General features: G+C 43.8%; 1 protein-coding gene across 1 annotated transcript in view; it reads right to left on the reverse strand.

The window, feature by feature from the left end:
- The window catches only part of slc25a13 (solute carrier family 25 member 13), a gene marked incomplete at its 5' end in the record, with an annotated part of 45,990 nt that overhangs the window by 297 nt on the left and 28,700 nt on the right, over window positions 1–16,993 (reverse strand). The window contains 6 exons of the mRNA XM_084562630.1: window positions 779–869; window positions 2,428–2,586; window positions 6,948–7,086; window positions 11,297–11,437; window positions 16,118–16,198; window positions 16,461–16,513. Coding sequence (XP_084418756.1) covers window positions 779–869; window positions 2,428–2,586; window positions 6,948–7,086; window positions 11,297–11,437; window positions 16,118–16,198; window positions 16,461–16,513 — 664 coding nt within the window. The remainder of the gene's footprint in view (window positions 1–778; window positions 870–2,427; window positions 2,587–6,947; window positions 7,087–11,296; window positions 11,438–16,117; window positions 16,199–16,460; window positions 16,514–16,993) is intronic.

The raw sequence follows: 16,993 nt of genomic DNA on the forward strand, positions 1-16,993 counted from the left end.
AGATGGAAGGAGGGAGCCAGAGGCACGGTGAGACAGTGCAAACTCCTAACAGACACGTTTTATTAGCGTCATTATTAAATCTTGAATTAATATTATCACATTAAACACTTGCTCGCCGCAGATATAAACATCATAATAGGAAATCAAAAGTGGAACACTGAAACATTTCTCTCCCTCGGAGCAGAACTAAATCAAATGCCTCAAAGATTTCACGCCGAGCCCTGTGATTCTCTGCCAGCACAGACAGCGAAGGAGATCGGCTCGCTCCAAACCGCACCGAGCGCTCTCTGGATCTGCAGTTGATTTTGTGTCACTGTGAGCTTTTGGCAGAGAGGGCGCTGCATGTAAAAGTAACCGACGGGGGGAAAAAAAAATGCACGTGAAACACGCTCAGGCGTCTCCATTCCACAGCTGACCTTTTTCAGATTTAGAGAAGGAGGGAATTATTCCTGACAGTGACCTATTTTGAGGAGGAAAATGAGCAATCGTTGAAGTGGAGAAAGTCAAATGGGTGCTGTCTGGCCTGATCACAGCGCAGCAAAAACTCTCCAGTTTGAGAAAATTGTCACATCCAGAGCTCTGAGTGGGGGCCCCAGTTTGTCGGCTAATGTGGATTTATTTTTGGTCTTGTGGCATTTTCTTCTCTCTATCAGAGGACGCGCAGTATGTTGAAATGAGCTTAATAAAAGATTGTCTTTAAAAGTACGGCAAGGGGAAATGTGGTTTGATGTTGTTTCATTGGTAGATTGCAGAATTGGGGTTCATAAGAGACACTTACTGTCCTCCAAAGTCGACGTAGAACCAGCGCTGCAGGATTTCATAGGTCACCAGCGTCACTCCAAACTGAGGCGAGGACCGAAACACTCGAGCTGGAGGAACAGGTGTGTGTAAAAAAAGAGAAGTTTGATATTTTGATATCACAAAAGTGAAGATGAGGAAGTCAGAGCTTCCACAACAACAAACTAGTTCTCTACATTTATATATAAAATACTAATATACACTAACAGTTAATAAACTTTTTTAATTAACCTACAACATGTGCAATAACAATGTACCTGGTACTTCTCTATTTATGCAACAACCATTTATGTACAGTCGTCACATATTTATTTTTATTTATTTTTATTTTTATTACTATTATTATTATTCTTTACTGGGTGTTTTGGTATTTGGGCTTATTATACTGTTTCCTACATGTATGTCTGACAGTGCTGTATGCGATGGAGATGTCAAATTCCCTGCGGGAACCTCCCAAAGGGATCAATAAAGTTGTCTATTTATCTATCTATCTGTCTAAACACATATACACCAATCAGCCACATTATTAAAACCTGAATAACACTGATGATCTTGTTACAGTGTGATTTCATTTATGTCGATGTTACTGTGACACCATCTAAACATCGCTGCAGACAAGTGACTCATCACACCAGGTCACCTCATACCACCGCCTCATGGTCCAGCTCTATCAGCGGTGGACCGAGGTCAGCATGACTCGGACTGCTCTCTGGCTACGCTGTCTCATACGAAACAAACTGCAATCCACCGGTACGCACTCACATCTTTCTATCAGCACCAGCGTTAACTTCTTCAGAAATTTGAGTCACAGTAGCTCGTCTGTTGGATCGCTCCACACGGGTCAGGCTTCGCTCCCTGCTGTCAAATCACTGCTTTTCCAAGACCTGCAGGACTGTCGCCCGAATCCTTCCACTCACCCATTTGTCCTGCTTCTAACTCGTCATGTTCACTTGCTGCCTAAAATATCCCACCCTCTGGTCTGTTTACTAGACCAGTCATCATTACTATAGTCTTAATATTATGGCTGATAGGTGCACCAGCTATAGAAGAGCATATAAGTCCATTACAACACTTGTGTGAAAATGTTTATCCTAATAAAGGGCCTTTTTTCCTGATCTGCATGCTAAATTTGAAATGTCTAGTGTGTGAACCAACTCAGACCTCATTACCCGTATTTGCAAAACCAATATGCATCTCACTAAAAGGATTTAAGTATCTGTTGTTTCAAATGAACACTAGAAAAGATGTGAAAGTCTGTGCAATATGCTGTTTTATTAGTTGTTCATGCCCTTATTTAATGATTATTTCTTGGAGAATAATAACTGTAAATTAAAAAAGTCCTTTTCTCAGGCCGCTTATATATATAGTAAAGCCTGAAAGACAAAACACTGGGCAAAATAACTCTACAAAGCTCTTGCAGCTGCTTAAGCGTAACCTTGTGAGCACAGGAAACAAACAGGGTAATATTTACTGAGAGATTCTCTCATTTGGAGTTACGCACCTGGACCGAGAAAGGGAAAATTTAGACTGCAACTGTGAAAGTGTGTGTGTGTGTGTGTGTGTGTGTGTGTGTGTGTGTGTGTGTGCGTGTGCGGCTCTTCTTTTCATTATTAAATCTCGTGAATGTACCTCCGGCTCCTTTCCAGAAAGCGCGGGGCCCCTCTTCTCTGAGGATCTTCCAGAAGCAGTCCACCAGGCCGTTGTAGGTGGTCTGGCCCGCGCGCGCCGCCACCTGTAGCCTGGTCTTGATCACGTCTGCCGGGGTCACCAGAGAGGCCGCCGGCATGCCTGTGGGAAGAACGCAAGGGGCCGTTCAGTCGTGGGACGCGCTTTTTAAAAACAGTCGGACGTGTTTGATTCTAAATAGAGCGCCGGTTTAAAATCAGGGCCCAAACAAATGAGATGATTTGCAGAAAGCAGCCATCAGCGATCGATTGAAATCTTGCATATAACTGCGTCTGATAGAGTGGTTTCAGCGCTCTTTGTTCCCTCTGTTAAAACACGTCATCTTGGATCTTGACCATCTTGCGGTAAGTCTGCTGCATACATACACTATACACAAGTAGGGGCCAGTTCCCATCACTTCACCGTCAGCCAATGCAGGCCATTATTTAATCTCTACCTTTTTTCTTCCTTTCTTCTCTCTCCCACTTTTCTTACAGCCGTTTGAAAGGGGCCAGACAATGGACGGTAATGAGAGCAATGCACACTGTGCCCCGTGCGCCGGGGAAAGTGACTGGCTGACTGAAGGGAGTGACTGCAAGGCCCCCACTCCAGCCACTTCAGCCATGAATGGGCCCAATCATTGATGGCTCGGTCATTACCATCAACTGCCCTCTTGACGATTTACTCTGACTTCTTGGTTTTTGTAACGGCCAAACGAGCTATTCAGCAAGCCTGATCAACTCAGCATTAGGTAGCAGACTGGCACCCGGCGGAGGCTGACCACCTGCGCTGAACTGAGAGGAGAGGAGAGGAGAGGAGAGGAGAGGAAATGAGAGGAGAGGAGAGGAAAGGAAATGAGAGGAGAGGAGAGGAGAGGAGAGGAGAGGAGAGGAGAGGGTCAAGATATATTAGGCTCTGCGATTCAGCACATTCAGTAAGATAATAATAACATTAAAGTGAAATAAAGTGAATGAATGACCCAACCACATGTATTCTAATATAACAGTCCTTCACTAAATCCTCCTTCATAACAGTTATAATGTTCATTTTATAGTGAAACAGCATCAGAGCAGCTCTCTCTGTTATTTGAAACTAATGCTGAATACCATTACCTTCATGAAGCTAGGATTTAGTAAGTGCACGTCAAAAATGTGTCCCTTCCGTCTCCAAGCGTCAAACTGGTGCTATAAACCCTTCTCAGTTTCCAGATGCGTCCAATCCTGACTCATCTTCACCTCACAGGCTCTCCAGGTAAACAGCGTACCAGGTTGGTGTTGGTGTCAATTATCCTTTCTTCTTTTTATGCCTTTATTGCTGTGATAGGTAGTAGCGGAGAGTGACAGGCAGTAATGCGGAGAGAGAGAGAGAGAAGGGGGTCGATGCACAGCAACGGGCTGAAAACGAACATGCGCCACCGCAGTGAAGACTTAAACCAGTGGATGTAATGTAATCCCCTTCTAACTTGTCATGTTGAGTAAATATCACAAATTTAAAGGCCCCCTGAGGGGCTTCACAACATACAGCTTCCTCCATATTAGGCCTTTAATTCGGGTAAGTAATAACTTCCACCAAAAAATCATTTAAACAGAAAACAAGGGAAGGAACCTGAAGGTCTAAACAGATGTAAACACCTAGAGACGTCAAGATGTCTTCACGCTTCCTGTCCGAGCACATTTATTCATTCTAAACGAGACCTGTGGCGTTTGTGTTATATTTAGTATATTTTGTGTCCAAGAAACTCCACATGCAGAAGGCATTTTCATCCACAGAAGAGAAAAGTAATCTACCGCACTTGTTTTCCAGCTGTTTGTCCATTGTACGCATTGTCCATTTTCCCTTTGTTGGTTTGTTTCTGTGATTGCTTCCGCGTTATCAACACCTACCGACGACCAGCTCCTTGAAATCAGTAGCCGACTAAAATCTTGACCTGACAGTCACGCTGAATTTAACTTAAGGGTTTCAGAAAAAAATATTACAAATCACCGTCTGGAAGCCATTTATACTGCTGCCAGATTTCAAGGTAACCTGGCCAGAGGTTGTCAGAGTGATGACAAATCTGTAGCGCGAACAACATGGATATTGCTTACATTCCGCAGATTGGTCATAACGCCCCCCCTCCCCCCACCCCTCCACTCCTTTTAACATGATCAGCTAATGCGAGTTAGAGATGGCCAATACTATTCTCCTGGGTAATGCCTAGCTAAATAATGCTGAACAAACTGAGCGTGTAATTCAATTTCCTGCGCTGACTGTAAAACACTAATTGCCAGAATGCTGTGGCCGCTGATAAATATATGTGAAAGGGGGATGATAAATGTGTCGAAGTAATGAAAAAAATAAAGAAGCCGTGAGGCTCGTTCATGTCTGGGGCTGCCAGTCTTGCGGTGGGGAGCCGGAGTAAAAAAATTGGAGGAGGGAGGCAGGATTTATGATTTTTCCGTGTTGTGCCGTGCCTCTGCGTCAAAAAGAGAGTGCCGCTGACACATCTCCGAGGATTCAAAACAAATATTAAGTCTTTTATGCAGATGTTGTAAAGCTTTTTCACTTGGCAGGGCTGTTATTAAAGTTTTCTTCAGGGATGAATCTAGAATTAAATCGCTGCGTTGGATAAATCATAATTTTGTGCAGTTGATAAAGTTGTTATATAATTAGTGGATGTTTTTGCTCCTCCTGGTCTCTTTGCTCCCTGTTCTGACTTCTTCCCAGCAGACTGAACATGCGTAAAGTATGCACAAGCATGTTTGTGTCGGCGTGCGTGCATGTACAGTGTATTAGGACTGGAAAGCCTTCCTGCGGGCCTGGCTGGCAGGCGTCTGAGGCGCTTCCCTGCAACACAGATCCAAAACCCCAGTCCCCAATCACTGAGCAGCGCTCTAATTAGCAGCTACCGCCATGGAGCCTGCGGTCAGAGGCTGCGCTGCTTCCAAACTCGGAGCTCTGCTACTGTTACTGCGGGCCCGCAGAGGTCTGAGGCAGGAGAGGACCTGCCCTCACACTTTGTTTAAAGTGTGAGATTTCATTATAGAAACGTCAAGGCTCTGCTTGTTACATCAGACTAAAGATTTCTGACTTTCTGGCTGACTTGAAATGGTCTGATACTTCACGAGCCAAGTTATGAACAAACAGTACAAGTCTGAGCTACTCAAACGCAGCAAGGGACTGTACGGACTTAACAAATGAACAGAAAAGAAACCACATGAAACATTTCACCGCGAGATTCATTGATACTAACAATAAAGACAGGTAAAATAAGTTTATGATGACTGATGAGCTTTGGTCTCATTTAACAGCTAAAATATGTTGGTACACACACCATAACATTATGACCCCTGTCAGATGAAGTGAACAACTGATTATCTCGTCATCGTGGCAACTGTCAGTGGGTGGGAGGTATTAAGCTGCAAGTTAGAGTTTGACCTCAAAATGAGCAAGTGGAAGGATTTGAGCGACTTCGGGTCAGAGCATCAGAGCATCTCCAAGACTGCAGCTTTTGAGTGGTGCAATGGTCAGTAGTACCCATCCTATGTGGTGCAAGGACGGAAAAAAGCCGAAGACTGTTGACAGGGTCATATGCAGTGAAGGCGTAAAGGCAGGCCCGTGTGATCTAGTCCAACAGGCAAGTTCCTGTACTGTAGCTAACAATGCTGAAAAAGTTATTGGTTCTGATAGAAAGGTGTCAGACCGCACTATGCGTCCCAGTTTGTTTTGTATGGGTCTGCATAGCAACAGCCTTGTTAAGGTGTCAGTGATGATGCCTGCCCATTGCTGAAAGCAGCGATAAATCATGTTTTCTATTACATCATGTGGGCGCATTGCTTATTACATGAACACATGGCACCAGGATGCGCTAACGGAAGAACGCAAGCTGGCAGCCACAGGGTGATGCTTTTGGCGATGTTCTGCTGGGAGACCTTTGGTCCTGTCATTCATATGGATGATACTTTGACACTTAACACCGACCTAAGCATTGTTGCAGACAATGTACAGACGATGCTCTTTCATGGAAACAGTATGCTCGCAACTGCTATTAGTCAAGCAGTGGTTTCATTCAGCAGCTACTGACAAGTTCAAAGTGTTGCCTCCAAAGATCTCAGTGTTGGATAACCAAGTCCAATCTATGAACGGCCCCGCTCGCAACTTACAGGACCTAAAGGATCTGCTGCTAACATCTTAGTGCCTGATACCACAGCACACCCTCAGAGGTCTAGTGGGATCCATGCCTCGACGGGTCAGGGCTGTTTTTGTGGCAAAAGGGCGCCCTACTCAACATTAGGCAGATAATGTTAGGTCTGGTTGGTGTATATCTTCATCAGGGGCTTGTGGTGACCAAAAACAGAGCTAGAAGTAGAATGAACTCTCCCAGTTTCATTTCTTCTTATTATTTGTAAAAATACAATATTTTCACAAACAGACATAAATACTTTTTTTCATTCAAGGATCCTTCCGAATTTGTGTTTAACTATAAAGTCCATGTGTATTTTTACCTGCCAGAGCTCCAGCGAACAGCATCTTGGCCGGGCCTATCGTTCCGTTCTCCTCAGTGAGGTAAGCCTTGATGTGGGCGTAGCAGGGGAAGTAGATAGCTGAGAAGGGGATGTCCCGCAGAAAACAAGCCTTGGATCCCTAGAAAGACAGATAACGAGAGAAGAAAAGAGACAAAAGTTACGCATTCAGTAAGAGAAAACAAAGAGAGGAATAAACAAAAAGGGGAACAAAGAACGAGTGATCCAGCTGAGAAGACTTTCCTATCCCCAAAATGAATCTCTCTCTTCACAAATCAGATATTTAAGCATCAACAGACGTCAACGTGAATAAAACTGAGTGAGAGTGAAATAGTGAGTGAAATATCAACCACAACATGGGAGACAAACGGTGTCTCTCTATGTGCAAATGATCTGCATCCTGAGCAGGTGAAGGAGGCGGCGGCAAGAGAAAAGCTATCAGGGAAAAAAAAAAGAGAGAGAGAGAGAAAAACAGAAGAAGACAGACTGGCTGTCGAAGATGGTTCCCTGTCTTCCAGTGTAAACAACACTATATCATCAAGCCTATTGAGTTTCCTGCTGTATTCCAAACCTGTTGGCCCGCTGCCACTGCTTTTTGATACAGCAACTACAGTGCACAGAAGGCGCTTAAAGAGCTGGGTCGAGTCTCTCTGTTTTGGACAGGCTTCATTTAACTCCTGTGGGATAATCCTTTGGTTCCTCCACACACACACATACAGAGAGAGAGACACACACACACAGGACTAGCAGATACCTGGCCTATCTCTTTCCCTCTCTTTCCTCTGGCACTTCTTGTCTGCCTGTCCCTCCTGGCTGGGGCCCGAGCGGCTGCTGAAAGCTGGGAGATTCTATCGAGGCAGCACAGACAAGCAGCGTCACAGAGACTCGGACCAGGTACATTAATATCAAGGTAATGGTTATTTTGGGTTGGGTAGAGCACCGGCAGCACGGAGGTAGGGAACGGTCGTAGAACGGTCGTAGAACGTGTGTATCAATAAGACCTTAGTTTAGTAATAGACCAAATTAAAATCTCCGATGTAAAGCACAAGCAGACACGCACATACATGAAACGATCATGTGAGCTGATGTCCCTACAGTGACAGCTTTCCCCCAGTGATGAATGGTGGCGCTAGAGCTTTAGCCACCCTACCAACCGGTAGCTCCACCAGTGGAGGCTGAGCGTCAGGATAATTACCCTGACAAAGGCAGCTCTGTGCCTGGGTGCAGCCCCTCCGGAGCCAGCCCGTCTGGGGCTTGCAGGCTGGAGCTCGTCTCCTCCAGCACCTCCCCTCCACCTCCACCTCCACCTCCACCAACACCGCTACTGCTTTCTCAATGCACTTTGTCTCCTCTCTATGCAGAGGGAGACGAACGCAATTAAGTCTGCGCACGAGCACGGACACATTCACATCCACTCACATTGGTGACATAGCGTTGGGCAGCATTCTCACAGACAGGTGAATGGAGACAGTGGTTATGTGAGCACACACTCCAGCGCGGTCGTAAATTACCAGGAGTGAGCACGCAACCACGCAAACGCAGCAACAGGTAGGCAGGTAGACAGACAAGAGGAGGCTCCGCATTCTTTTACAGCCTTGTTAAAAGAACCTAAATGTTTACATGGAAGTTGTCTGTGCTTGACAGGCGGCCACATCAGCAGGCACAGGAACAAACGGCTCAGAAACAAACCTGATAAAATGAAGTCTATTTCCCCAAAGAAGGACAAATCTTCTCTGACAAATATCTTACAACAACAAAAAAATTAAAAATTAAAGAATCACCTTATTTAAGTAAAACATGACTAATTAATATAACCACAGGTATTGAATTGACATTTTCACAGTTGATTGTGTTTACAGTTGAGGTAGAATCTCTCCTGCCAGGCCCCATTAGGACTTATTTATGTAATTCAATTAGACATGCTCCATTTCACCCCGAGGGCTAATGTCCTCGTCGAGCCTGTTAAGCTGCTAATGTTAGCGTTAGCCACAGCCTGTTCATTTATTCCCACAGCTGATAGCGTCCAAAAATACACTATGTGCCTGAGCAGCTCTGTGGTAAAAACAGACCGGTGTTAGACGTCATAATATTTGTACGAATAATGATTATTAAAAACTGAGTATATTCTTTCAATAACAATATTGGCTACGTTAATTCTAATATTACTCTAATCTTTCATGCTTGCTTCACAATGTGTTGTGTGCACAATATCACACAAACCTAATATGTTCGACACAGTGCACTGTAATTTTTAGCCCTGTGCCACTGAAAAATACCAATTACGGCAATTAAGGTTAAATACAGCTTTTAGCATAAATTGTGCCTTTCCTTGTTCTCAAACGGACCACGTGGAATTGTTGATTTAAATGACAGCTGATATGGGGTAAGCTAATATGTATAATTGTGCGACAGTTAATAGAAAAATCACATATGATTTAGGTATAACAGCACTGAGAAATAATGGCATTGTTGTGGAGTTGTGCGGCCGGTGGAAATACAAAAAGAAGGGATGCAGCGGTTTGCCAATTAATCAAACGGCGAAAACAAATCCAGCTTGAATTTGCTGTTATCGATCTGAGTTTCTTCCACGAGTGTACCTTCCATTTAGAGATAAATGTGAGTTTCAAGGCGAAAAACTGAAAATCTCCCAAACGTGTCTACTTTCTGAGCCTTCTATTGTCAGAAAACTCAATATCTTCTGTAATCTCACAGATTTTTCTTCTCCTTAAAGAGCATTTCTTCTGTACAGAAGCATCAACTGTTTATAGGGAAATGACAACAAAGTAGGAGCTACTTGTTTAGTAAGAAGTAGAAGTGCATGGGAAAGACAAACCTAATATCTAAAGTCAAATATGCATGTTTTTATTTTGCTTATAGTGCTAATTATCTATCTACATTTATTTTAGGTGAGTGGACAAGTTTAGGAGTTGTTGAGATTCTTGCTATCTCTCAGATGTAATGCCTGTGTTTGGTTTGTGGTGCTGACAAAGCCGTATCACTGCACACATTCACACATTTCTACACAGCAGAACATTGATCAGAGGCAGCTCATTGGTGTCACACCTCCAACATGGCTGTCACGAGCGAGTTTAACTCGACTGAGTAACGAAACTTAAATATTTTAAGTTAAGAGTTAAGATTCTGCTATGACATGAGCTGGAAGTTATCGCAGTAAAAAAATAACTGTGCATTTTTGTATCATTTAGAGAATTGTGCAAAAGCCCTATTTGCACGGGACTAGTTTTACCTGGGGACCTCAGGTAATTTGTAATAATAGCGGAGTTCGTCTGATGATCTTAATCCCGTGCAAATCGACCATGTCCGTAATTTGTAAAGTAAAAATTACACCGCAAATTACCTACCCTATTTCACGTAACACAGAGGTCCCGTGATAATACTAATCCAGTGCAAATCGGCATCTCTGTGATTTTGGGGTGTGTTTTTACTTTTTCAAGATTCGCAGCTTTTTTCCTGCCTCTCGTCACTGTCAGAATTATGAAGGATGTGTTGTAAATCAAAGTTTGGACAGATGTTAGGGTACAACGTCGAGATGTCACTGACCCATTCACCCATTTAGACGGAAGAAATCATTAAATCAAGCATTTATGTGTTCATCGACAAAGGCGGGGCTGATTTAAATACTGACAGGTAGTTTGTAATTTCTTTCCCTGAATCAATAGTCTCATCATGTTTTATTTTTTAAAATATATATTTTTATTATCAATTAGAATTCGCAAAGTAACTAAAGCTGTCATAAAGTGTAAAATGTCCTCTGACATGCAGTGGAATGAAGCGGAAAGTAGCAGAGACATAATATGCATAGTAAATTAGAGTAAAACACAGAGTTTGCTTATCCCGTGCGAATGCGCCACATGAAACACAGACGTAGGGGGGTCGTTTCTGAATCACATGACGTCCCCAGGTTAAACTAGTCCCGTGCGAATAGGGCTAAAGAAAAAAATCTCACATGAAGCGGAAGAAAGGCCAAAGAACCATGTTAGAAAATTTATACTGTGATTGCTTTCGTTGTCATGTGGCCTGTACAATCTGCCTGCAAATTTTTTAGCATTACGCCACTCGCATTAATTTGCAGAGATCCCTTGTGCAGCTTTTGTCTAAAACCAGCTTTAATAACTCTTAATACTGTTTCTATCTGATATTCTGTGGGAAAAGGTAGTGGTGGGATAAAGGACAGATAGTAAAATAGCTCCACGTCATTACCTTTATACAAATAAAGCATCTTAACTACATAAGCTATAACTCTTTAGAGTCCAGTTGCATAATGTCTAGCGAGTTCCACATGCACCTCTGACCCCAGCAGTGTTTCCCACCTTGTAAAGTCCAAAGAAGCCCAGGTCCCTGATGACGGACAGAGCGCTGACCCTCGGCCCCGTGGTGATCTCTCCTGCCACCTGAAGACGGATCTTTACTATTTCCAGAGGGTTCGTGAAGATCACCTGGGATCCCCCAGCCTGGAGGAACACAGAGAGAATAGGGACATGAATGGAACTGGTTACCCAAGTTAAATGCTTTGATTCTTAAATATAAATCCTCATCTTTGTCTGTGTTGAATGTGAGAATTTGAAGAGTACGTTTCATCTCACTGACTGGTTTAAAAAACATTACGATACAATCAAGAGACTAATTGTCGCTGTTATCTTTGCTTGTATACAGCTGCAACAAGTGATGTAATTTAACACTGTTGCAGCCTCAGCAACCAGCTTCAAATCCAAACTTGTGGAGAGGAGGAGAGTGTCAGGAAATCCAGCTGATCCAGTCGAGTCTGTCAGCTGTTTGTCTTCATCACACGGACCCTGCGGGGACTCTTGACTTCTCTTTTTCTCTCTAACCTCTCGCTTCACATCATCCTCCAAACCTGTACTTGTGAGGGGAGGCTATCAAACGCTGTAGCAAGTTCAGACTGGTTTCTTTGCCATTTCTGGTCAGCGGGGCTTTTAAGTATGAGAGGTGGCGTCTGTGATAGAGTTGCAGCAAGACAAATGGTTAAATGTGGACTCAGGGAACGTGACAGCATTCCCAAAATTTGGAACGTGTGCTCTTTACGACTTGTACTTTAGACCTCCCTTTCATTGTTTCACTAACTCCCTCCTCGTTAATGTCTTCCCAGCATCATCTCTTCCTGCTTCTTGCTTTGACCTCTTCTCAAACAGTCTCTCTCATCTTCTAATATTGTCTGTCTCTCGCCACGGTTGCCAGTGGTTACTGTAACTACACGCAAAAGGGCGGCACATCGCAATTAGATAGCAATCGGTTGCCATGGTGCCATTCCTGTCTTAAATAGGCCTGGTCTGTTTGTTGTTGTTTCTCTCCCTTTCTCCCCCTCCTTCATTTGCTTCGTTATGAATGATGGATTGTGCTTGCCGCCTCTTGCCTTACGGGAAGGCATCGGACACAAATCTGCAACATAGGCAGCTTTTTGCTAAAAGTCCCTCAGTTTCAAGCCATTGCCTAAGAGAAGAGAGGGCGGAGGGAGAGACAGAGATTATAATCGTCTCATTGAAGGTGTGTGCGGCGGCTTTTTAAATAACACAGAGTACAGTGGGCTACAGCTTCCCTTCGAGAGACTGTGAATAGCAAGCTCCAAAGCTGCTTCAACGCACAGCTAACTCTTTATAACTTGTTTTATGGAAATAACCTAAGTTGATTACACGCTGGCTAATAGCGCAAGCATTAAGAGGCTATTGGCCCCAAGCCCCTAGCAGTGTTGGCTGCTCCTGTTGGATTCTAGTAAATTTGGAGATGGAGGAGATGTTGTTTACCCACGAAGAGTAAACAACGACACTGTTCAGAGAGGATGAGCTGACAATTAGTGTCGGCAACATTCAGAAATAAAAAAGAGCAGTGACAATCCTATGTAACTTCTTTGAACATCCGGGATAAAGGTAAAGAACATAGAGAAATAAACCAAGAGAGCTAATGAGAGAGAGACAGAGAGAGGAGCAGACAAAACAAGAGAAGCAAGGGAAGGTCGAGATTGAGGCAGAGAGGTTGAGGGTTGTGATTATGGGGTGACAGCGTCGGCGTTTCTCTGATGATTCCCAGGTAATTACAAGGCAAGGTGATCCTTGGAAACCTGGGACGTCAGCACCCTGAGCACGCATCACAGCTCCCGGCTCCCGACTATGTGTTTGCTGCAGAAAGAGCTTAGTAAAGTTTGAGGACCTCCCTCCGCTCCACCGCCCAACACAAATAACACACATGCCAGCCACTCGCTTAACGTCATATAGGAGATTAGCGCCAACTAAAAAACATTAACCACCACCCATAAATGATAATAACACTTTCATTTGTGGCTGGGTGTGCGTGTGCTAGATTCACTGATAATGTTTTCATAATTCAGGCCCGAATAAGAAACTCATTACCTGCGAGTTCATTTACAATGCATCTGAACAAAGTGTTACTATACTTTCACTCACCTCCTCCTCTCAGCAGTGACCCAGTAAGTATTTTGTGTAACTCAAGTCTCGAAAAGCAGGCCACTGACTGCCAGATAAGCATCCAGCCAGCTCACTAAACGGAGCATGCCATTCTTACCAAATAATCATTAGAAACTGGCAACCCACGCTGGAAGGCTTAATGATGCTGAGCGACAGGTTTAGAGAGGGAGGAGGGAGGGGGACTGGGAGAGGAAAGAGAAGGCGAGGAGGATATTTAAAAGAGATAACAGCAGATTAATATGTTACTTTAAGATGTGCATAGTTTATTTCACAGGAGGAGAGCACTACTTTTCATTGTTCTCGCTTTCTTTTTTGTCTTTTCTTTCTTTTGCTTTATAGGCTGTGGATCTGAGGCTGTGGTCCAAACCAACACTTTCACAGATACCAAATGATATAAACAGATTTCATGTGCTGTGGCTGGAGCCTCGCTAAAACAGGGTCCTGGAGGGTTGGACGTGTGTGTGCGTGTGTGTATGCGTGTGTGTGTGTGTGTAAGATAAAGTGGCAGGCAGAGTGCAGTGCCAGCACTAACACCGGGGCCTCAGCCAGGATGAAAGGAGCTGTCATGAAGGCTCATGGAGGAAAAGAGGAAAAATCCATCCATCCGCACTCCTCTACATTTATCCTTTCCTCTCTCTCTCTCTCTCTCTCTCTCTCTCTCTCTCTCTTATGGTTTTGCTTTCGAATCCATATGGGCTGTATAAAAAAAAAGGCAACCACTATGTTTCACACCCAGGACGGTGAGGAACCTTTCTGGAGTACGGTTGCTTTTCTTTAGTCGCTGTACTTTTTCCATTCCCGTCTTAAAGCAAAATCCCGATCCAAAATGTAAGTAAATGTAGTGTACTAAAACATTTCTTCAACATATTCCCAGAACTAATAAGGTCAATTGAATGTGCCTGAGTGGAGCTAAACCCATAATGACTTGTGTATCCTGAAATACTTTGCTTTAGTGATCAGCATCAAAAGAGGGTTGAGTGAAAGGGCTTCTTTCATTTGCTCATGCTAAGGCTGCCAGCCTTGGAGGACTCACTCTGCGTGTGTGTGTGGCTGTGTGTGTGTGCATACATGCGTTGGGGAGGAGGTGGGGGTGGTCTGTGACAGCTCAGTGATCAAAACCTATGATGGGAGGGAAGCAGGTAACAGGCTGGTCGAGGAGGGGCTCAGGTAGCAGCCGCTGTCAATCATCGTCTCCTCCCGGAAAGTGTGTGTGTGCGCGTGCACCTGTACGCTCTTCAGCTTGTTACACGTGCACACACTAGTGCAAGCGTGTACGGCGTGTGTGTGTGTGTGTGTGCCGGGTGTTTCATGTGTGATCGTTACAGGTTCCATCAACAAACAGCGCCTGCTGGCCTCCAAACAAGTCCGTGTCTGTCCGCTCAACTGTCACAGGGGCAGCAGTCAGAAAACACGTCAATGTAGTTAAGGGATGCGTGCTGCCTGAATACTGTACACACCGTCTATGTGCATGTCAACACAGTGCACTTTGAAGAGCCAAGATGATGAATAAGGAGACAGAGATCCTGTATAGTGACATGTGTAAAGATATTTGCCACACTGAGAGTGAGCGGGAAACTGAAAAGAGCTTATATTTCAAGAGGAGTGATATGTAAATATGTCACTGGCTGATCAAACCAAATCAATTCACATACGGAAACAAGACACTATAATGACACACAGTCTAAAATGTCTAATATCGGGTCTCCATTAGATTCCTTTGGCATATGATTTTGTATCTTTGCGTGACGTCACCCATATATTTCCTGAAGAGCAGTTTTGAACCTCTGTGTGGTGGCTCTGGCCTGACTCCTCCTAATTCCCAGCTAATTTAGAAATGGGCAAAGAGGTGGGAGCCGAGGCGGGTGGGTGACACCTAGGCAAACAGCAAGCAACCTCTGACAGCAGCCACCTGTCTCTAAAAATGCCACACACCTTAATTATGCAGAATTGTAAGCATTAATACAAATTAAAAGGGTCCCTTGTACAGCTAGTACTCCCTGGACGGGGAAATTAGTTTTTAACCAGGTTTTAAACATGTTATTTTAACGTGGATGTTTATGAGAGACCTATTTCCCTCACAGATCTGCAGGGTTTGGCTTTGTTTTCCATCCTCTGAGGTTGCCACTTGATAAAACCTAACCAGCCATCAATGTCGCACAGAAATCAGTGGCTCACAACAATGTTGTGGAGAACTTTTCCACAGCTACCATCTATACAGTTAAACACCACAAAGCTCAAGCTAAAAAGAGCTTTGCTTGCCTTATGTAGCCGTGATCCACAATGCTGTTTATTATCATGATGTCACTAATTTACATCAAATCTACCAGGCTCTATTCTTTATATAACTGACTGTTAAATAACATCACTTGGTGCCATTGCATACAAGCAAGAAAATAGTGACATATTTGATCAAACTAACTTTGACAACTGGTTAAAATGATGCCCCTGCTATGAGGCAAACATTTACAATAAAATAATAAAGATAAAAGATGAATCTATATAAATACTTCTTACCATTATGCTCCCACTAACCGAACTATGTCTGACTGCTGTTAATATTTTATTTCCGAAGGTATAGGTGGTTGTATGTATGAAGGCTCCTAACACACAAATTAGGTCGCTCTCCACTTTAGGTGCAAACTAGCCACTGAGGTTCCCACTGAGAAATGCAACAAATGTTGAGGTGAAACTTACACATCCACCAGCCAGGATCTCAGCAGCGAGAGGGACTGTACCATCTCTCTGTCTGGTCTTTCCTCGCACAAAGTCGTTCACCTGAAGACAGAAAGGTCACTGTCACAGCACTTGAAAGGTTCTACATTGGGCCATACTAGGAATCTATGTGTATTTTGTAGACATGTATGTGTTTACTGATTTTAATAAATATGCATATACATGTAACTTGATCTATTTGTGAGTTAGGACCAGATGATATAAAATCCATCCGCAAGTTTTAAGTGATGACAGAGGCTCATGGATCTCTGTCTGTGTGAATGTACATGCATGTGAGTGCGCGCTTTCTAACACAGCGACTTACTGTGAGCTTTATGGCTTTCTCGGGCGCCACACCCAGTAGCTGTGGTACCAGACCTATCATTAGGAAACGACAAGATGATTAGAAAAAGAAGAGAGTGCTGTGGTACCCCTACTCTCACACACACATGCATACATATACATATACCACTTCCACACACTCCACATCAAGTGTGGCTTCCCGCTGCATGCGTCCGACCGTGCAAGATCCCCCAGACGCTAATGAAATCTATTGATGTGGAGTGCGGGGACATCAGAGTAGCAACAAGAGGGAGAGAGGAAGAAGGGGTAAAGAGAGGATGAAGTGAGCGAAACTGCTTCCCAGAATAGGAAAAAAGGGCCGAGTATAAAACAAACCAACCAAAAGTTTACGCAGACCTCAATTACAACCCAGAGTTGGATAAAAATAAACAAAATAATCACAACAGAGCACAATGAAACTTGGCCCCCTACCCAGCACACACTCAAGGATTTCTTCAAAGAAACACACACAGTTAATAATCTACAGTGGCAAATGCACAATCATATACTCAGTCT

Source organism: Chelon labrosus (assembly GCF_963514085.1).
Source record: "Chelon labrosus genome assembly, chromosome: 16".
NCBI lineage: Eukaryota > Metazoa > Chordata > Actinopteri > Mugiliformes > Mugilidae > Chelon > Chelon labrosus.